General features: G+C 41.1%; 2 protein-coding genes across 3 annotated transcripts in view; one reads left to right on the top strand and one right to left on the bottom strand.

The window, feature by feature from the left end:
- The window catches only part of LOC139653280 (fibroblast growth factor receptor-like 1), a 30,898-nt gene extending 25,550 nt beyond the window's left edge, over positions 1 to 5,348 (bottom strand). The window contains exon 1 of the mRNA XM_071530269.1: positions 5,298 to 5,348. Within this exon, the coding sequence (XP_071386370.1) occupies positions 5,298 to 5,348 (51 nt within the window). The remainder of the gene's footprint in view (positions 1 to 5,297) is intronic.
- Positions 5,349 to 13,259: 7,911 nt separating this feature from the next.
- Positions 13,260 to 22,059, top strand: slbp (stem-loop histone mRNA binding protein). 2 transcript variants are annotated; one of them, XM_071530281.1, is made up of 8 exons: positions 13,260 to 13,414; positions 14,700 to 14,846; positions 16,027 to 16,140; positions 16,280 to 16,345; positions 17,164 to 17,286; positions 18,871 to 19,026; positions 19,911 to 20,019; positions 20,763 to 22,059. In XM_071530281.1, the coding sequence occupies exons 1-8, from the start codon at positions 13,356 to 13,358 to the stop codon at positions 20,832 to 20,834; spliced, it is 846 nt and encodes a 281-aa protein (XP_071386382.1). In that variant the 5' UTR covers positions 13,260 to 13,355; the 3' UTR covers positions 20,835 to 22,059. The 2 variants fall into 2 exon arrangements, with proteins under 2 accessions (XP_071386382.1, XP_071386381.1); XM_071530280.1 differs by having other exon boundaries at positions 16,274 to 16,345.

Below are 22,059 nucleotides of genomic sequence, written 5' to 3'. Positions count from 1 at the left end.
TAGAGTTACAGAACATTCCAGTCGGGCAGAGAGAGGGGAAACAGACGCAGACATTTTCACTCTGGAATATGAGAGTAAAGTAGACTGAACAGCTTTCAACTGTTTCATTCTCATGTCATTTCATTTTCAGTTTTGTCCCTTCAAAATTTGAATTATCTCAGTTAGTTCACTGAGGAGTAACTCTTGACACCAACAGAATAAGAGACAGTCCAAAGACATGCAGGTCAGGTGAAGTGAAGACAATATTTCATTTACAAGAAGTTAGGGGATGTAGAAGAATGACTATTTTGATCATAGTTTCAACAATAAAACAATAATTAACAATAAAAATATTCTCAGATTTGGGTCCAAGAGACAAAATCTCATCAAATGGGGGTCGGTGGCTCTAATGTGGACTAAATTATGGGGTCCTTGATATGAAAAAGGTTGAGAATCACTGCTCTAAATTGCCCATAGGTGTGAGTGTGTTTGTGTGTAGTATGGTATATTATGTATAAGATGTAGTATATGTTGTATAGTATGTATATGATGTAGTAAACAATGTATATGAACTATGTATATGATGTAGTATAAGATGTATATGATGTGTATATGATGGTATAAAGCAGTGGTTCTCAACGTGGGGTCCGGGGACCACCAGGGGTCCTTGAGGGGGTTCCAGGGGGTCCCCAGCAAACTGATAAATTGTTAAACTTCACCATTATTTCATTTACAAGAAGTTAACACACTAGAGAACGTAGAAGAATGACTGTTTTGATCATAGTTTCTCTGTTATCTCTCTACCTACAATACAGATAGACATGGAATTCTAGACTAAATAAATCTGACAATAAAAATATGCTCAGATTTGGGTTCGAGAGACAAAATCTCCCTCACATGGGGGTCCGTGGCTCTAATGTGGACTAAATTAGGGGTCCATGATATGAAAAAGTTTGAGAATCACTGGTATAAAGTTTATGAATGTATGTGTTTTTATACTGTTGTTCTCTGGCTGGGAAGGGTTATGATGTATGTGGGAGTAGGCTATAAACCCCATACACCAAGGACAGTGTCAGGTCAGTCTTCACTCTATGTCTGAGCCAATTCACTTTAGTAAAACAGCAGCCATTTTTAATTGTCATTATAGTCCTCTGAAGTGTCATCATTTCGGGGGCCTTCAGATTCTGATCCATTTTTTGTTTGCCTATAGCGAAAATGAAGGGTTTTTTTGAATTGTGTTTGCCAATCGTTCTGTTCTGAAAATGGATAAAACAATGTATGCAGAAGTAACAAAGTTATTACATATTCTAGCATGTTACTGAATTTTTAAAAACAACCATGGGGCGGATGCTGCGTTATCCTCCTTACGGTCTATGTTATCCTCCCTTCACAAATCCATGAAATGTTGGAATGCTATGTATGGCTAGCAATTTTTTTATTTTCTTCAAAACCCAGAATCAGAATCCACCTCAGCAAATAAAGAAATGCATAATAGAGGAAACCCCAAAAACAAAATAGTCAATATCAGCATTGGATGTAGTTAAAGGCAATCATTTTACACCCCTATTCATTTTCATGTCAGACTTCAAGGGGGTGGGACTCGCAATCCCATATTCGGGCTGAAAAGATTAAGTCACACTTGAGAGGACTATACTCTATAGGAAATCATAACTAGAAGACAGAGAAACTTCAGCTCAAACATTTGAAATGTGCACCAAAATTATCCTTGGCTATTTTGAGATGACTGGAGCTGGAGAAGGTCCAAATCAAAGACTACAGCAACTGTGATTTTGATCAATAACATTAACTAATGTTAGCAGTTAGTATGTTAAATGTATCTCTAATAAAAGGAAGTAGGAAGGAATGTGAATAAAGCAAATGGCCACACTTGCCTTACCCAAGAGTGCCAGTGAGGAGGACTGTGGACTGGCTTCATTATCTCCTGCAACAATGCTGTGTTTGGCTTTCTATGCACTTAAAGGTATAATATGTAACATTTCTGCATTAAAATATCTAAAAATCTATGTTATATATTTTTTTGAGTTGTGTACTTACATTATCCCAAATGTTTCCAACAATGTTCAAACCCAGAGAAATACGTAATTTTATTCAAGGTAACGGTGCGTTTGCATTTGGCCGCCTGTCAATGGCGTCATATCCCCTTTACCCCCTAACTCGTTTGGTGGGTGTGTCAGAGGTGTTACCCAATCAGCAGCGGCGTGTATATAAGCCCCGCCCTATTAAAAAGGCAGTGCGCACAATGGATCCAACAAAAGTCCTTTACAAATGCGTCTGCTGCAGCTGGTGTCTGCAACAATTGAACTAATTAGAAGACATGTTTGTATCTTTTGCTATTGTATGTACCATTGTGGAGTGACACTTTCATAAACTTTTCTACTCCAATCTACTCCCCTAAATATATAATGGTAAATATTACAATATCATATCACAACAGTGACGAGCATAGGCGATTCTAGGCTTTGCCACCAGGGGGTGCAAGGTTAGGAGAGACCAATTATTCATAACCTGGTCATAACTAGGCTACATGACATCAATGCCTGTATATTGAGCTTTGGAAATGTTATAGCAGGATATGACAACACATTCTCACAACAACTCTGCATCACCAAACAAAACCACAAAATAAGCGCCAACACAGCATATCATCACAACAGTCATATAGGCCTAAGCACATAATAATATCCCACAGCTGACAGGCCAAGCCAATATCAACCTTCGCATCGCAAATGCCAGCAACGTATTGCACGTGATGAGCAGCATATCACACTGATATTACATTTCAAGAAAGCACCAACCTCAGCACATAACCTCGGTGTTGATGCAGTCATTTTCATTTGTGTCCGTCTTGTTTTTCTTGGAGAAAAACTGATCAATTGTTTTGTTTCCCCTTTTCGACATTCTTGAACTAGCCTAGCTAACGCAAGATAAACCAAACGGAAGGTGACCGTTGTTGTACGTAGCGTGGGTCACGTGTTGAAGAGTTGAGAGGTTATTGTGCAGGTTTACTTTATCCAGATACACGATCGAGAAATTTGCATTAAATAATGTTGAATACAATGAAATATAGATAAGTACGGAATAAAAAATTTAATTAGATTTTTTAAAATAGTTTAGATGTAGAAATTTCAATGTTTTCATTGACCACTAGGGGGTGCAATTGCACCCCTTGCACCCCCGGTAAAATTGCCACTGATGACGAGCAATAATGATAGGCGTAATACTCATAATAAAATAATTAGCTCATATAGATGGTAACACAGTCTTGAAGGTAAGAAGTGGATTATCCTTCACCTGAAATGTTTGCCTTGTCATCCTGAAATGCAAATGAGGCAAATGTTGGATCACTATAATTAGGAACCACAGTTTCCTCAAACCCCTTCACTCCATTGGGATGTTCTCTGCTATTCTGGACGGCAAGGGCAGTGACTGTACCATCGAGGGTATTTTCTAGTATTAAACACGTGTTTAAACCGATTTCATCAGGCTCCGAAAATTCTTCGAAAAGAACGCAAAGAATGGCCTTCTCAGCTGCCATAGAAAGATATACTGTGCGTTTCATGAAAATTCAGAGCAAGTTCCCAAGGATGGTGGTTAGAGGTAAGAACCTCCACCCACAGTTATTACTCGAGATGTAGGGTATTATTGGTTCGGTTGTCACAGCGCTAAAGAAAAGAGAGGGAGGTGGGGGAGAACGAGAAGAGAGAAGTCCAGTGTAAATAAAGACAGAAGTCCAGAGAAAAAGGAAAGAGAGGAAAGAGATGGAGGAGCAGAGAGGAGAAGCCCCCAGAAGAAGGGGAGGGGGGAGTTTGTCCATATAACACACAGGGAGGTTGCCAGCACAACTCCATAGCAGCCTTCTCCAAAACAACTGAAGTCAGTGGGGACCAGTTCTTCAGAGTTCCAAAAAGACCTACAGTATATTTACACCATCATTTAGTGCAAATCTGAACTACAGCTGATTGATTTGCAACAAATAATGGTGTATAGGTCTTTCTATTCACAGTGTGATTGTTTGGCTTTTTTTTGTTTTGGAACTCTAAAGAACAGGTCCCCATTGACTTCAGTTGTTTTGGAGAAGGCTGCTACCAAGTTGTGCTGGCAACCTCCCTGTGTGTTATATGGACTAACACATTTCACCTGTGTTTCAACTGGCATGAGGGTGAGTAGATGATGACACAATTTTCATTTTTGGGTGAACTATTCCTTTAATGCCACAACTGGTTACAGCATTAAGGCTGTACATTCGGCTTCTCGGTCGTTTACGCCAATGACGTGCAACCATGCCTGAAGATCTTCCAGCTGTTTTTTGTGAAAATTTGCGTTTTCGCATTCTCTGGATTAGCTATAGCTTCTGCACGTCTGTATGTCTGCACCGACTGCTATAACAAAGCCACTCACGATATAATATGTAAAATAAAAAAAATAATGTTAGCAAATGAGAGAATCTGGGCTACTGGGCTGAGCAAGTCATTATTAGTAGCAGCATCAAGCTAGCTAGCAATAGACAATTCGGTCCAAGTTTCGACATTGATTCATTGACATCCATGCTAAGAAATAATTGCAGGATATGTGATATATCGCCAGGTTTAACTAATGGCTGCAACTATATTTATTAAACTAACCAATACCTATCACAGTAGGTCTCCCTGGCTTGTTGTCCTCCTGCTCTGTGATTCTTGGGTAGGCCTACATGTGTTTGTGAGAAGGCCAGAGAAAGGGGCAATGCACTGTGCACACACATCTCATTTGTGTTTTGCAGTTGCTTCATTATATTATATATTTATTATCGCTTCATTTATGAACTTATTCGGAAAATAACATAATACATTTGGAAGGGGCATTTTGTTCAGTTAAGGGAAATGGGGCAGGTGAACACAGCACCTATTCATTCATCGCTCCTATTCATTCATTTATTTATTTATTTATTTATTTATTCATTTATTGTAGTTTACCTAAGGAGTCTTTTTACACAAAAAAGCATTTCATTATTGCAACCCACTCTGTGTACTGTAGCCTACATAGCTACTGTATATGACAAATAAACTTGAAACGTGAAACTTGAAATCCAGTAACACCAGCTGATATATTTTGCTGGAACGCAAAGTGCAAATATGGAATTTGGCAGTGGATTTGATTTATCAATGCTGGAGGTTTACTATTATCTGTTGATTGGCACACTATTAAAGAACTAGGAAAATCATGTCTTAAAACCCACTATTTAAGAACCCCCTCCCACAGACACACACACACACACACACACATACATGCACACACACTTTTATTTTCAGGTTTCTCACCTTTGGTTTCAGCTGAAGTGAGCAGCAGCACGATCGAGCACAAAGTGACATGCGCACTAACTGTCCACATCTTCAGCCAGAGCAGCCTAAAAGCCAGGAAAGAAAAATATACAGCACAATTCACAGGAGCAACATTCAATGGAAAATATCCCCTAAATCCACCAGACACAGCCACAAATATTGAGAATATTGTAGCATATGTGTTGTGATTATGCTTACTGTCAGTTATGGCCAGTTATGGGAGATGTTTGTTAGCGAGTTTGTACCTCTCATCTGCTGTCTGTCAATCACCAGTGCATACCTGCCAACACTCCCGATTTTCGCGGGAGTCTCCCTATTTTTAACCCTTTCTCCCGCTGTGCTCCCGATTGGTAATTTCTCCCGTTAATCTCCCGATTCCATAGTGATACAAATCAAATGGGTGTTTCTCCGTTTCTGTGGGGGATATGTGTCGTGGTACCTGGCAACCCAGCCCAGAGGCAGAGGTGAGCGTGCGCGGACGACCCTGCCTGACGTGTGTCACTCGTCACTGCGCTCGCTCAGGCCCTCCGCTCCGCTCCGCTCCGCTCAGTTTGCCACTGAAACCAGGTCCCAAGAAGAAGAAATACCCTTCCACACGTCAGTCCACTTGGTGCGAGACCTTCCCCTTTCTAACCGCGAGCCACATCAGCAAACTTGTAGATGTACTAGCTATTTACGAGCTATTTTGTATAAACCAAGTGGCATAATCTAGAAATATCAACACTTACTGAATGCTTGCTTATCTGGTATAGAAACCGATTTTTTCTTAGTTACTGGAAAATGGAAATGGAAACTATCATGGTAAACAAACAAACTACTTTGGTAGGGTCATATTTGATATTTTAAGTGTTTTTTGTTTTTTTTACATTTCATACTGCATTTCATTCTGTTATTTCTAGATTTGATTACATAGGCTATTAATCTCTGTGGGAGGTCACAAATGCAACTATATTGTACAATAATGTACAATAAATGTACAAAACGCACCAGAAAATAGTTGTTAAAGGCAGATTTTGATTCTCCCCCCCCCCCGACAATAGACAATGTATAGCCTATCCATTCGTAAGAAAATCTCCCTCTTTTTCACAGCCTAATGTTGGCAGGTATGGCAGTGTTAGGGTGCTGAGTGTTCCTGTTGTTGGTTAGAGGCAGGGGGAGGCGGGTCAAGGAAGCAGGTGATTGGTTCTTCTTGTTGTTGTTGTTCCGTCTCTCGGGCTGTCCTAAAGAGTTTGGGTTGTCTGAGAGAGTTTTTGGTACGGCGTGGTTACGGCCGACAGTGACCAAAGTTTAGTCAAAATAAATGCACTGAATTGCAAGATAATCATTTCTCCTGATTCTCGTGATTATTCGGTCCTTGACGGGACGCTACAATATGGAAGTCTGTACAATTTTACCATCAAACATCACCCATAGTATTTTGATGGTGCTTTTTGTTCCATCTGATCCACACTCATCATTTCCCTATTGCTAACCTCACTGTTAACCATATCACTATTTGACATGCAACTGCAAAAAGGTATAAAAAATGATGAATTACAAATAAATTCTGCCTCCGATATGAGAAGTGTAGATTGGATTCGAGGGTTCGCAAGGAGTCAATGTCAATTAATTAGGATTTAATTCAACTGAGTAACTGTAGATTGTAGGCTGTGTAAAGTGTGAAGGTAAAGTGGGTCTGTTAAATATGACAGCGTCAGAAATGCGCACACGCAAAGTGAGTGAAGTTACTCACATGTTGTGGATTTGCCAGCAGGATTTTCCGTCCAGGAAAATTAATATAGTCCAGGCTGAAATGCTTCCAAGTAACAGTGTAAATCAGATTATGTTGTTATGACCCCAGGTAAGAATCCAACTTTACCGCCTCAATATTCCTTGATAGCCTATAGGCCTACACAGTACCAGCTTACAGTCCATTACGGGAAATATCCACAGCAACACATGGGAAACAAGTTAGAGTCCAACCAAGTCCTAAATGCTTAAAGACGCCGCGGAGTGTCCATGTAGTTACTGAGCTGCTTTCTCTCATACGGAGATAACTGGACAGACTGAAAAGAAGGTCTGGTCTCTGGTCGGGTCTGGTCACGTCTCGATCACAGCTGGATAACGATGGGACAACGAAAGCCTGGCTGTGTGGCGACGCCCTGTGGTAAGTGGCAATTCCAGCAAATAAATACAGCGTTGAAAATTGGCATTTGATGCATTGTATTGGATAACAATTGCAAATGATAGCTTGTAACCGTAGCTAATTTATTAAAATAAATCAATTTCAAAATGAACATAAAAAAAACATTAAAGTTAAATATATGTGTACAGTGTTGACTGGCTCATTGATGTTGAATATTAATCAACCTTGGAATCAACATCAACAAGCAAATAGTAAACATGTTTTCCTCCACCAGTGATGTAGCTCCACCCTTGGGTCAGTCAGTGATTGCTGAGTGTACTTGAAATATGAGTGAAATTGTATAAGCATTTTCGTATGGGACAATGAAAGGACAGATTGACCATATATTTCTGTTGCCTACTCTCCTCAGAATTAGGCTTACAAGTTATATCTTGAAATGTAGTAACTGTAATTGTCCTGTTTTTACTCAATACAGTACAAAATATAAGAACTACAATACGCAATAAATACAATCCGTACATTACACAATGTACACTGCAATACAATTTATAATACAATATACAATATAACATACAACACCAGGAGCGTGAGTGTTATGAATAATATTAATGCTAAATGATAAGTGATATATGGTATTGCACAGTAGGTAAGTGGTAATATGATATAAGTAGTCAACACTGAGGCACAGTGGTAGTGCAGTGATGATGCAATAACAGTCCAACAACTGGACAATAACTACAGTGTCTTGTGGTTAGAGGTTTGCCCAAAAATTCTCCATTGACTCTCACTTCAACACATCAACCCAGTCTGATGTCTCCAAGTGTGTAGCGTGTGTAGACTATTATATTACCTATGATAACTTTAACTGTATTGCTTTACCACTGAGTCCCCATTCATTGTCCCCCACATTGTATGATAACTTTAACTGTATGACCTGCTTTACCACTGAGTCCCCACTCATTTTCAATGCTGCCCCCTAGCGGCACAAAGTCAACGTTACAGTGTGACTAACTAACGAACAAACGAACTGACGGAGACCGATCCATAGTCCCCCCTTTTGTGGGGGACAATGAGCTGTCATGTGCTACATGGATTCTTTGAGGCCCCCTTTACACCTGGCATTAACATGGTCTCATTGTGTCCAGATAGCTTTTAGATGGATTACATTTACATCTGGCATAATGAATCTCATGCATCCACACTGGGATAAGATTTATTTTTCCCTCACAAAATGTAAATTTTTCTAAGTTTATGTATATAGTGCTTTAAAAACAAAACAAGTTTGTACCAAAGTGCTTTACAGTATTGGTTATAAAAGACAAGAATAAAAATGCAAAGAATAAAACAAGACTAAATTAAAAATGCAAGAAGAATAAAAGCACATAAGAGCAGAAAAATAAAATAAGTAGACATACACACGGACATACGCACATACACACATACACACACAGTCATGAGTATACATACATCACAAACACTTGGTCAATCAAAATAAAAAGCTCCAGAGTAAAAGTGGGTTTTAAGATGATTCTTAAATGACCGAACCGAATTAGCAGATCTAATATTTTCAGGCAGACTATTCCACAGTTTAGGTGCTGCTATGGAAAAGGCCCTATCTCCAGTCTTCTTTAGCCGAGACTGTGGGATGGCTAGGAGACCTTTGTCGGTGGACCTAAGGGGCCAGTGGTGTGGGGAGTCAGAAGTTCTGAAATATAGCCAGGGGCGAGACCATTCAGAGCTTTGAAAAAAGAGAATCTTGAACTGAATCCTAAAATGCACAGGGAGATTGGTGTGATGTGGTCTCTTTTTCCCATGGCCCAGCCGAGGGCATCATGCAGCAAATTCAGGTCAGGCAGTCAGCACAGCACACTGCACTACACACTTAACTGCAAGCTTACTCAAAGCCCCTGACTTGGTGCAGGAGCCAGCACCATAGCTCCTCCACCACATCGCTAGCTTGCCTGGGAAGCTAAGCAGGTCTGGCTGTGGTTAGTCCTTGGATGGGAGACCACCTGGTGCTGGAAGTGGTGTTGGAGGACCAGTAGGAGGTGCTCTTCCCTCTGGTCTCATGAATAATATCCCCAATGCCCCAGGGCAGAGACAGGGACTCTGTCCTGTGAGTGAGCACCGTCCTTCGGATGAGACGTTAAACCGAGGTCCTGACTCTGTGGTCAATAAAGATCCCATCAGCACTCATCGCAAGAGTAGGGGTGTAACCCCGGTGCCCTGGCAAAATTCCCAAAAACAGGCCTTCCTTCCATCATGGCCACCTAATCATCCCTCGTTACCTAATTGGCTCTTTCAGTCCTCTACTCTCCACTGAGATAGCTGATGTGTGGTGAGCGTTCTGGCGCAAACTGGCTGCCGTGCATCACCCAGGTGGGTGCTACACATCGGTGGTGGATGAGTTGAGAGACCCCCCCCCCCCCCCATCATATGTGAAGTGCTTTGAGTACCTAGAAAAGCGCTATATAAATGTAATCAATTATTATTATTATCAATAGGAAGAAACCACACCCCCTCTACCCCAGGAGCAATAGCTGACTCCCCCTACAGCCTTTCCCCTACAGACTCCCCACGCAAATTAAAAATGCTAAAACTAAACACAGGACCATACAGACAATGAACATAGAACATGTACGAAGAATACTCAACTCGCCCGATTGGCGAGACCCTCCCGTGAGGTCTGAGCTTGTGGCACCGGCTGACTCCCAGGGGAATCGCGGCTTCGTTAGGTGCATTACTGGACCACAGCATACAGCGATGTGCCGCTGCTGGAAACAAAGCTGGAGAGTGGTGGCTGGTACACTCCTAAGCCCCAGCCCTCACTAGCTAAAGGAGGCAACAGATCTCCCCTTCTAGCACCGGAACCAGCTTTTCCCCTACCTAGCTGTCTGGGTCGCTGGCAGCTCTAAACAGCTGCGAACGACCACCTCCCCTCCCAAGAGAGTACCAAGCCGCATAGACACACAGAACGCTCCCCCGGCCAACACTGCAGCCCAAAAATGTCTTTCTTTTGTCAGTTCTCAGCATCTCTCGCCCTGCTTGTCAGTCACAAGTGTGGGAAATCAGTCTCTAATTAGTCCGCCCATTGCAGGAAGACAGCATGCCCTGCTGCCTCACTACAATATTAATGCATGAATTACTCTTGCCATGAGTTTCAATGAGTACAAGAAGCCCACCCTGGTTGTCAGGTTTGACTGGGAGGTAAAGCTGTGAATTGTCAGCATAACAATGAAAGGATATGTTGTACTATTGAATAATTTTACCTAGTGGAAGCATGTATAAAGAGAACTAAGGGGAGCCTTAAATTGAAACCTGGGGGACCCCACAAGAAACAAAGGCAGGGGTGGAAGATGAGTTACCTACAGAGACAGTGAAACTCCTATTAGAAATATAGGAGTGGAGCCAATTGAGAGCTGAACCAGAAATGCCTACCCACTGCCTCAAGCAGTCTATAAGGTGAACAGCTGACTATCAAAGGCTGCACTGAGGTCTAAGAGGATCAGGATAGAGCAATCATCTGCATCACCTGCAAGGAGGAGGTTATTTGTTACCTCCAACAGGGCTGATTCTGTACTGAAAACCAGATTGAAATTTCTCATATATTATATTGGTTTAAGAAGGACAATAACTGATGGAGAATGACTTTCTCTAGTACCTTAGATAAAAATGGGTCTAAAGTTATTTGGAATAGTGGGGTCAAGACCAGTTAAGAAGCAGCTGAACTATGACATGTTTGAAACAGGACAGGACGGAACCTATTAACGATAGCCAGCACACTGGGGCCAATTGTTCGGAAGACCTCCTTCAGGAGCCTAGCTGGGACGATATCAAGGCAGCTGGAAGTGGGCTTCATGCCTACAATAATTTGGTTAAGGATTGGTGAGGGATCCAGCATAGAACTGGGTGATGGATTAATTACAGAATTAATGGTAACGACCAGGACTATCGGTTGTGACAGCTTTTAGAGATAATGTCTGACTCCAAAGAAAAAGAGAGAGTCCAGATGACAATGTGGTCCAGATTACTCCAGATGAGTGTGGTTTTTGACATGGGTTGGGCCGCTGAGCCTCACAAGCCTACCTGCCAGACCACCTGGGAGACCAAGTATTGGCTGGGGAATGAGGCAGAGTCCATCGTGAGCAAGAGGACAGACGCTGGCTGATATCACTGAGGCGAGTCCCCAGGAGACGCTCGACAGCTGCTTGCGGAGAGTGAGCCAGGAGGCGGCAGTGAGAGCGCCCAGGCCAGGGGGCCAGGGTTGGCCAGGAGAGGAAGGAGGCAGGTGGATAGGGCGGGCAGCAGCAAATAGCTCCTGATATATATTGGAGATGGTGGTCTGTCCAGCATCACCAGGGCTTGGAATTTGTTACCCAGCTGAAGAGTCTCGGGTGGAGGCTTCCGAGGGGAACGTTGGTCCCACTGGTTTCTGCTCTTGACCAGGATCCATGCTCTGGGGTATAGGGTATTGGGTCTAGGTCCAAAGCAACTACACTTCCTCCCTCAGAGCCAGCATGCCATCAGATGGAACCGCTTTGACTCGAGTGGTGACGGAGCCTGACCATGGGAGGGTGGCATAGCCCGAGGAGCCCAAGGCCAAGATGTGCTGCCTGGGTGGAGGCGACAGTTGAATGGCAAGTGCTAAGAAAGTGATATTTTTGATACGCACTTTTTTATTATTTTTCAAAACACAGGAAGTGGTTGTCTTAGACAATATGCATATTATGCATGACAGTGAAGGAGAAGGCTGATCTCACACTTTGAGGGCTAATATTGTCTTCAGAGTTTCAAGTTTCACTAAAGGGGCGGAGTTGGATGTGGGAGGAGTTAGAGGAGGTGTCCTCAAATCCGCTGCCAGACCAAGGAGGTTCTATATTACGCCGGAGCTAGCCGGACCCTTCTCGCCTTTTCCGGCCACATTAAGTTTGTTGTTTGGAGTTTCTTTTGAAAATAATAGCCCATACGAGGCTGCCACTAACACGGTTGTGAATTGTGAAATCTCATTAATAATTTAGCAAACTGTTGAAAGAGGACGACGTAGGCTATTTCTGAGTGCAGAAATCCCCCTTTATGTCATGAATCAAGTTAATGCTGAGCTGGCATAACAAATAGAAAGGTACAGGGCATACAAGTTTTATTGTAATTAATATAATTTCCTTGTCACTTTGATATAACAGAGTACTTTGCATAGAACTTGGAATTAAAATGTAAAAAATAGAATAAACAAATAACAATGTAGAACAACAAAACCATTTTCTTTAGTTTTAGAACTCATAGTTTACAATTGGATTAAGGATAATCCTAAAAAATGAATAATCCCACCACCAACAAAAAATTGATTGAAGTAATTTTATTCTTAAATTCACTGATAGAGCTCTTGATACAAGAAGTAAGAACAATGCCCCCCACACTTACAATGATAATCTATCTATAATCTATACATTTTCTTATTCCTCTCTTCCTGCAGATTCAATCTCACAATTTGTAGTTTTCCCAGCCACACTAACTCAATGTGGAAGTAGTGTCCCCCCCCCCCCCCCCTCCCCCTCTTTCTGTGTGAATGAATGCAGTTTCTGCACTGGCGTAATGTTTGTCACTACCTTCACAGCTTTTTGGAGGGGGTGTTATGGGATATCTTTACAGTTATGTGACTAGGCTATACATTTGATTTATTATCAACAAGAGAAATACCATTTTGTTAAAACACCGGGACTTTTATTTTGAAGGGTGAGTCGGAAGTGAAGGGTCGGAAGTGAATTTCCTGGGGGAGGGTTTTGCGCTGCTGTTTGCGGCCGCGCGGGCTCTGTTGGCGGGTATGAGACAGACGACCCGGCCGGCAGTCACTCACTCTCTCTGATACAGAAAAAGCACTTGGCCACTCTACATAACGCAAATTTGGTATCAGGAAAATGTCTGACTGGACCAGAACTAGACGTCGCGCTGCTGACAGCAATGGACATGAAAATACGTGAGTTGTGAAGTTTATAGTTTTTACTGACTTTAAACTCCAGAAGAGGCGAGTTTAACTTGTCTCTGTTTATCATATATATATGTATATTAGATACAAGGTATCTTCAAATGAGGGTAAAGTGTTGTTTTGGAAAATAATGTTCTTATAGATTGTACATGTTTGCTTGGAGTGGTCATTTCTAATATATTATTGTTCCACTGAACAGCACCGATTCAAACATGGCTTTATCTGGCGCCATTCTGTACCCTGCACTAGCTTGTATATAACTAGCGTTAGCTTTTTAAACCACATAAACCAGGGAAAGTCAAAGTTGCTTTTGTGCTTTGTTAATAATATTGAGAGATATAGCAATGCAGCGTTTGTTGTTCAAGGTATTCACTGGCTTGAAAGGAATATATAAAGAAAAGTAGTTAACTGAAGAATTAACTCGAGGAAAAAGACAAAGAAAGTTGATTGGTAAGTTAGCTAGCTTACTTGTAGGGTTAGACGTAGGCTAGTGGCCTAAGTTGTAGCGTTATTAGAGTTAGTGTACGTAATGACATTATCAATTTTGCTGACTGTAGTCAGATGATATTTTTTGTCGCACTGGTTCACGCTTAATTGAACTATGAGAAAATATGTCTGGTCATAGTCACTAGCGTTACTAGCCCATTAGCTGCTGTTAGCTAGCTAGTTGCCACTTCCATTTCAAATGAACAGGCTGCTACATTAGCTTTGTAGCCGGCTAGCTAGTTCTGCATTTGCCGCCCTGGGTTACCAACGCATTGTTTAGCAATCAAGTTAGCTACGATTAAAGTTGTCCTTTTAAAAGACAGTCGTTTGTCATAGGAGTCAGTTGAGGTGTCATGGGGTCTTCTTGGAAAGTTGAGCTGTGGTTACTTGACAGTTTGCCTAGAGCTTTCCAGTATTTACGTATTTAGCAAATTAATAGCGATCCAATAGACCATGCTGGATTTAATTCTATAACGTTTCAGATTTTTTTTTAAAACTATTTTTACTATCAACCATCAGTTATTCCTTGACTCATTCTGCTTCTGGTAGACTGTCATCTTAGTTTCCCTCTGTATAATACACAGGATTTGATGTTGCAATCCTTTACATGAGGATACATGATCCCATTTTGAGGAATAACTCCTCTCTCTTTTCTTTCCTATTTAAAGAGGGAATGGCACAAATTGAGGCTACTTCAATTAATTCTGTTACAACGTTTATGGACCATTTATTTTATCTTTGTGTATGTTTAGTCCTGATTCTATGTGTTATTCATGTCTTTCCTGTGTAGGAGCCATGGCCCGTCTCGGTGGTCCCACTGTCGGAAGAGAGGAGTAGATGGAAGCCTGAGGGCCAATAGAGAGACAGACGGTGCTGATGGGAAACACCACAGACACACTGACAGCAGCTACAGACACTCTGACGACAGACATGCCAGGTAAGATAATACGCCTAACAATGTGAATATGTTTACATATTCACAGGACAGGACTCAAACGGCTTAACATACAATACAGTACATGTCATATACCACACTACATCCTATACATACTGCATATACCTCATATAAAATACACAAACACTCATGCCTACGGGTAATTTAGAGTCTACAATCCACCAACAGACAGCAAGATATAAAGAACACATATATTAGAGTATCTAATTGGAATAATCATTCAAGACTCTTGTGGTCGATCTTTAGATTTGTCAGTGTGAATTAGAACACTGTCAAAAAGTATTGATGTCAGGTGGAACAAAAAGCAGAGCTTATGTTTTTGTTAATGCACTGCAGAGTGGCTGTGATTAGTGACTCCTCTTGTCTCTGACTATGCTAACAAATTGCAGTTAGTATAGTAATAAGCGCTTTATTTTGTTTGATACACCCCACATGCAGTGTCTTCAGAAAGTATTCAGTACCGCTGACTTTGTCTGCATATTGCAGTGTTACAGCCCAAACTCAAAATGGTTTAAATTGAGATTTTTTTTTGTCAACAGTCTATACAAAAACCCTGTAATGGTAGAGTGAAAAGGTTTTTAGAAAGGAAATGACGGTGTCGGAATTTGACATCTAGGACTGAACGATTTTGAAAAAATATCTAATTGCGATTGTTTTGACTGATATTGCAATTGCGATATGATTTGCGACATTAGAGAGAATGATAATTTTTACATCATTATTCTCATTTTCATTGAAAAATGTATTAAAATGATTATGGTGTGATTTTTGCGGGGATCTGTACCAAACAAAGATCTTTTCTTAAGTCTGTAGAATATGATGTGTAGGCCAGTACATCTCTGCAGCACCACAATATTTAATTTAAAATGGTATTTTGACACACATTTCGCCTTTAACAAATATTGCGCCTCCTGCGATTTGAAAATTGCAGTAGGCCATATTGTGATTTTGATAACATTTCGATTAATTGTCCAGCCCTAATCTACAGTGATCAAAACATGGTATTATAACCGACTTGTACACTCGGGACATATTTTCACAACACTGTGCTAAGATTATATGACCTGATAAAATATGTAGACAATATTATGATCTGGGAAAAAATGCTATTGCCCAACACTATGTGACTGTACTATATTTAACCTTTGTGTTTGTGCCGTAGTTTCACCACTCCAGAGAGTGAAGGCCCGGTGTCTCGTTGTGGCAGACAGACTGACTGGGGCAGCCAGGTGGAGAATGATGAGTTGAGGAGAGATGTACAGAGAGACATGCAGCGGTAATAACACTCAATCCGCCTCCATTTCTTTGCTTTTATCGCCGTCTCATTTTATTCATTGGCAAACTACAGTGTTTATTATACTGATTGCGTGCTATAGCTGACAGTATTTGTTAACTCTGTGTATGTTTAGTTACAGGAGGAGGATACTGGCAGCAGAATTCACTCAGAGAGAGAGAAAGACATCTTCTGGCTCTTCTGGAAGGTAAATCAGCACTCAGCCACCACCATGTCTCAGGTTCTCTTTCCGATTGAGGATTTGTCAACTCTTTGAGTCATTGTTGGGTGTTGTGAAGTCATTTCTACACTGAGAAAAGCCTATCAGTTGATTTCTTGAGCAGCCAAGCAAGCAGTTTTGCTGGGGAGGGATTAAAACTACTTACACACGTAAGGGTGGGGGAAATCCTGCCAGAACACAACCTCAACACGCCACTCTCCAATGTAGAGTGAACCTCGCTTGACCGATGTCTGTATCACAATGTGTGTTTTCTAACCGCAATGACAAATCTATACTGACAAAAAATATTTTTGCAGGCGAATGTTTTAGTGGCAACTAGATTGAGCTTGCAGAGCTGTGTTTTGTGTAAAAGATTTGAATTTAAGTATGCCCTTCTCATGCACACGCCTGAGTTTATTGTGTACTTTCAAATTCTTGCTTATTTCTCCAAAGTTGCCTACCTCAGCTTTAACTGACATGTCATAGGCATGTCAGTAAATTTAGCTCACGCCCACAAGCTTCAGGCAAAGGTAACGCCCTGGCAGCTCTCTTGAATTGCATGACCATAGAAAATGACAAATGGGTGAAAAAAAGACAAATGGAGCCTTCATAATTCATTTATGAACAACTTTAATGAAAACAGCATAGTTGGTATGAATTAGATTCCGTTAACATGGAAATGAACTGCATCTTGTTATAAATACGGCACATTAAGTCCTCTTCCTGTGACCTTGATATTCATCAATCATTGGCTAAGTGCATGTCTATTTAGAGGCCTAACTGTCTGTCTGTCTATCTGTCTGTAGCTGTGACTCTAGAGAGGGAGAACACATGGAGACTGATGAAGCCGTGTTGCTACGGCGACAGAAACAGATAAACTACGGCAAGAACACACTGGCCTATGATCGATACACCAAGCAGGTTCCCAAGTAGGTTTACACACACACACACACATACAAGCCTGCAACCTATACATGCTATGCTGTGAACAATTATTGTGTCTTGTTTGATTTGCTACATGTTTGCACATTTGTAGTGGGCTAGCTGTAGTCAAACCCACTATTGATATTGCCACTATTTATTATTATTATTAGTGGGGTAGCTGTAGGCATATCCCACTAGTGATATTGTCATTCTATATTCTTCTTAGTCAGCTAGATGTAGGCAAGCCCACTATTGATATTGACATTATTTATTCTTATTACTGGGCTAGCTGTTGGTAAGTATCTGGAGCTAACCCAAGCCAGTTATTAAGTTAGCTGTCCGCTAGTGTGAGCTTTGACATTAATGTTAGCCAACATGTTCACATTAGCAATGCTAAGCTAGCTAAGTTTGATGTTCACTGACCATCTGACTAATGTTAGGTCTTGATAGCCAGTATTTACAGAGCAAAAACAAGGAATTGTGCAGTCTAGGGTGCTTGCAGATAAGACATGTAAGACACTGACAGACACTTATGTACATGACTGTGAGACATTGATTCAAACAGGGATCTATTCTTGACTGACTGGGGCTATTGACAAAATTCCACAATAATATTAATGATAAGCATCCTACATAGACCTTGAAGCTAAATGTTCAATGACAACTATTGGTTGAGGAATCACTGAGATTTTGAGCAATACTTCTGAAAAACATTTTAGCCACTGCCTCCCATTCATTCCCATTCACATGAACTATCAACTAACTTGTCAGAAGGACAGAAGCAGTCTGGTTAATTACAGCAGGGAAAGCCTCACAAAATCTGTTTTGCAGAGTTTGAGCTGAAGAAGCGACCGGATGGGAACAGAGGACTTAGGAATGGAGAGGGGTGTGGTAGCCTTAAAAACAACTTTATTAGCAGTAACACAGAAACACAAAAACCATGGTCATATAGAGACATAATAACACAGAAGTTCAGGAAATTCATGGCATGAGGGCAAGAGGCTGTACTGCCACCTTGAGGCTATGCTGCCACCTTGTGTCAGGAAGCACAACTGTGAGGTTTTAGTGAGTGACCATATTTTAGTGAGGGTTAAGTTTCTGTCAGTGACTGACCAGGTTCCAAGGCTGCAGCTGGATAGGACTCAACCTTGGTGTTATGTTTTTCGCTCCCAGATTCTCTTTGTGAACTATAACCCAAATTCCATGAGGCACTCATTGTTACTGTTTGTATTATGCTGTGACTCCAAGAATATATTTGTCGGACTGCCGAGCGGGGCCAGCCAGTAATAGTATTTGTCCCTGACTGACTGACTCCCCATTGTTGATTCATGCATGTACAACTTTCCCATACATAGGGTTATCTGTGCCGCACCACCACAATATCAGCACAGTTGCCACAAAATCAAAAGTTGGTCAATGTATAGAAATTGATCTAAATCAGTCTCGTCATTTGGCGATGCAATAGACCAGAAGCATTGTAGCCTACTCAGTCCGACAGAACCCGGTGTTCATCCAAAGACTCCTTTTAGGATGTAAAACACTGACCATTAAACTGTATCTGCTGGTTCTATTTCTCTGTTTGTTTACAGGCATCTGCGGCAGCCAGGTGTTCACCCTAAGACTCCTAATAAGTTCAAGAAGTACAGCCGTCGCTCCTGGGACCAGCAGATTAAACTATGGAAGGTCAAATTGCATGCCTGGGACCCCCCTGCACAGGAGGGCGAAGAAAAGGACCTAAATGACATGTAAGAAAGATATTTGATCTTCCCAATGACAAGTACAAAAAAGCACACACACTCTTTACAGAATCACTTTTTTGGCCAAGTGTACATTAAGTTATGGTGGTGAAATAAAGGCATTGACATATGTTACTGGCGAGAACTACATTCAGGCAGATGTGGTACACGTACAACTAGTGCTGGAATTTTTGATTGCAAAAATAGACAATATGGTTGCCATATTGTTAGGATTCTGAGCACATAGTGCAGGAAACCCTATTGTATTTGTTAGGAATATTGTTCTTCTTTTTCTCTGCTAAATGTATCTGGAGCTCAGAAACCGTAAGACCCACAGCAACCAAACTTGGCAGATAGGTTTGAAATCTCAGCTGCTACTCGGGCAATAAAAAATACATCAATCGGCCAGATGGTGGCGGTTTTACAAGCCACTTTACTTTTTTGCCAGTGACATCTGAACCATTTGACTTAGACATAAAATTATTTTTTCCATAGTTTCTGTGGATCAAGCCAAATTGGGTGCACATAGTGTAATCTGTTTATTGGACCTTAGGTTACATACATCCAGGTTGAAAAATACCAAAGTTACCCTTTAAATTGATAAAGAAAGTCTGGCCAAGACATTGATAATGTTATAAACTACTATTTCCATTTCAAATATCTGTTCTATTCTTCACACTTTCTGTTCATCAAAGAATCCTCCATGTGCAGCAGTGACAGCTTTGCAGACCTTAGGCATTCTAGCTGTTCAGGTGAAGTTTCACCCCACACTTCCTGTAGCACGTGCCATAGGTGCGATTGGCTTGTAGGGCACTTGTCACGGACCTTGCGATCAAGCTGATCTCAACCAACATCCTGTCTGAATGTTTTATTTGTCCACTGTGTCTCTCTAGTGAGGTACTGGACCTTGATGATGTGATGGACATTGAGCTGGACTTCCCAACCCTCCCAGACTCCCAGAATTCTACAGCCTCCTCCACCAAATACAACCCTTTACTGGAGGTGAGTTTCTCTTGATTGATTAAGCTGACCTCTTGTTATAATATAACAAATCATAGGGAGCAAACATTCAGAGTAAAAAAAGAGTTAAAAAGGTAATGTTAACGTAACACCGACTAGCAGCTAGACCGCATGCTAATCTCGGCAACCCAGCTATATTCCGAGTAACATTAACTGTTAGTTATTTTCGGGAATTCAATGGGCCGTCTTCTTGGCATGGAAAAAAAAATAGCCCTCACGCCCGTGTGTGTAATGGGAGACACACAGACGGGTCCGGTGAGAGTGAGCGAGAGACAGAGAGAAACAGAGCGAGAGACAGAGAGAAACAGAGCGAGAGAGTGCGAAAGACAGAAAAGGGAGCGAGAGAGAGAGCATGCGGAGCAATTAGGGGCTGAGCGAATCAATGCGCTACACGCAGTTCTACAATTAAATAGTGAAAGGAAGAAAAAGAACATTGTGGCGGTCAGTGCTGATATTGTGGCGGGCCGCCACAAAGTTGTCAATGTGTGGGAAACCCTGCATTGCATTTATCCAGCAGCACAGTGAGCACCATCTACTAAAAATAACTGACCATATGCTCACATGCCTTCAGAATAATGGCATGTTGAGGATGATGAAGACGATCTTTATTTAAAGCAATTCAATGTAGGAACTAGCCAAGGCCCTCCATGTCAGCCTAAACAGGCTCTTTATTTTACAGCTTGTTTATATCCAGTTCCTGAAATTGCCTGTTTTTTCTGTCCCAGGATGAAGACTGTCTGGGGACCCCTGTTAAAGTAATGAAGACCGAGACCACAGTGGAGCCGGACATGGCATAGCACCGTCACTGGCCCTCTTGAGGGCAAAATATAATAACATTTTCAGACAACTTGGACAGTGTTGCTATTTTTCCATAGTACATTTATTCCTCATAGCTTACCATATTATCCATATTGATTTTGTTCAAGTTGCTGATACCTTTACCTGTTCAAGGCAATGCTGCCCATCCTCTCTGCTTCAAAATGTTGCTTGTGTGTCATGGGCATTAATTCTATGGTGTTACACACTCAGTAGCCATTTCCCTTTTATAGTAGTGTTTCATAATCCATGGGTTGGGACCCATTACAGGCGGCTGGCATGCTTAAGGAGGCTTCTCATATAAGACTAGTTGTATGTTTTTATGAGCTTGGGTCATACTGAATTTGATCAGTTTGAGTTTGGGTGTTCAAAAAAGTTAAAGAACTCTCGTCTGTGGTGTAGCAAAGTAGAAGTCAATCAAAGTTGCTCATTTCCATTGGCTGAAAATATTTCCTGTGTCTCATGTTCTTCAGGTATGTAGTATGGTCTTAGAGGAGAACGAATAGTGTCCATGGCTTTGTCTTAAATCTCATACTGCCTACTAGTTACTAGATAGTATGTGGCCTCAAAACACAACAAAGGGAGGACAACACATGTCGTGAGAATGATCAACAATCTTGGCATGGTTTTCTTATTAAATGGGTAACACGTCGCAATGTATGTCGTACAGTCATACCCATGGTCCAGGGTTGATGTGACATGTTCATGCCCACCCCCACTTTGTCTTTCTCATTGCTGTTGTGTGAAAAGGTCCTTACTCCTACTTCGGTGGCTTACATTGTTTTATTTCAGTTTAAGGGTTAGTTATTATTTTATCTTAAAAAATGCACTGGAAAACACAACCTGATTATCCTTGATATGTTGGAGGTTGATTTAGGTAGAAGTCCTAATCATATAGCAACACTATATTTTGTATGGACAAACCAAAGGTAAAGGTAGTTTTTCTGTAAATGGTTCATGTTAACAAGATTTTTTAATCTTCATTTTTTTTTTACTTTGAACTGCATCACTTATCAGTCTTTCTCAGAGGAAAAAAAGATTTTGGGCTGTAATTAATTTTTGCATTGGTTGCGTGCTTGTTTTGGTTTGGATGTGGTTTGGATGAGGATTTTTGTTTGGTTTTTTTTAAATACAAATGTTATTGTACCGCATTTATCTTGTTTTTATAAAGCTTTTGCTTTATGATGGATCTTTCAAATAAAAAAA

Source organism: Centroberyx affinis, unplaced genomic scaffold, assembly GCF_046629955.1.
Source record: "Centroberyx affinis isolate AG114_WGS23_722 - 3 ecotype Tasmania unplaced genomic scaffold, CSIRO-AGI_Caff_v1 ptg001908l_1, whole genome shotgun sequence".
In the NCBI taxonomy this organism is placed as follows: Eukaryota; Metazoa; Chordata; class Actinopteri; order Beryciformes; family Berycidae; genus Centroberyx; species Centroberyx affinis.
The sequence above is the reverse complement of the archived record's forward strand: the minus strand, read 5'-3'. Positions and strand labels throughout refer to the sequence as shown.

What these genes read in the sequence shown, in the direction of transcription:
- slbp (XM_071530280.1), top strand. Translation starts at nt 13,356, where the DNA reads ATGTCTGACTGGACCAGAACTAGACGTCGCGCTGCTGACAGCAATGGA. An exon ending in TCTGACGACAGACATGCCAG is followed by an intron (nt 14,847 to 16,026) that starts GTAAGATAATAC and finishes TTTGTGCCGTAG; the next exon opens with TTTCACCACTCCAGAGAGTG. An exon ending in TCTTCTGGCTCTTCTGGAAG is followed by an intron (nt 16,346 to 17,163) that starts GTAAATCAGCAC and finishes ATCTGTCTGTAG; the next exon opens with CTGTGACTCTAGAGAGGGAG.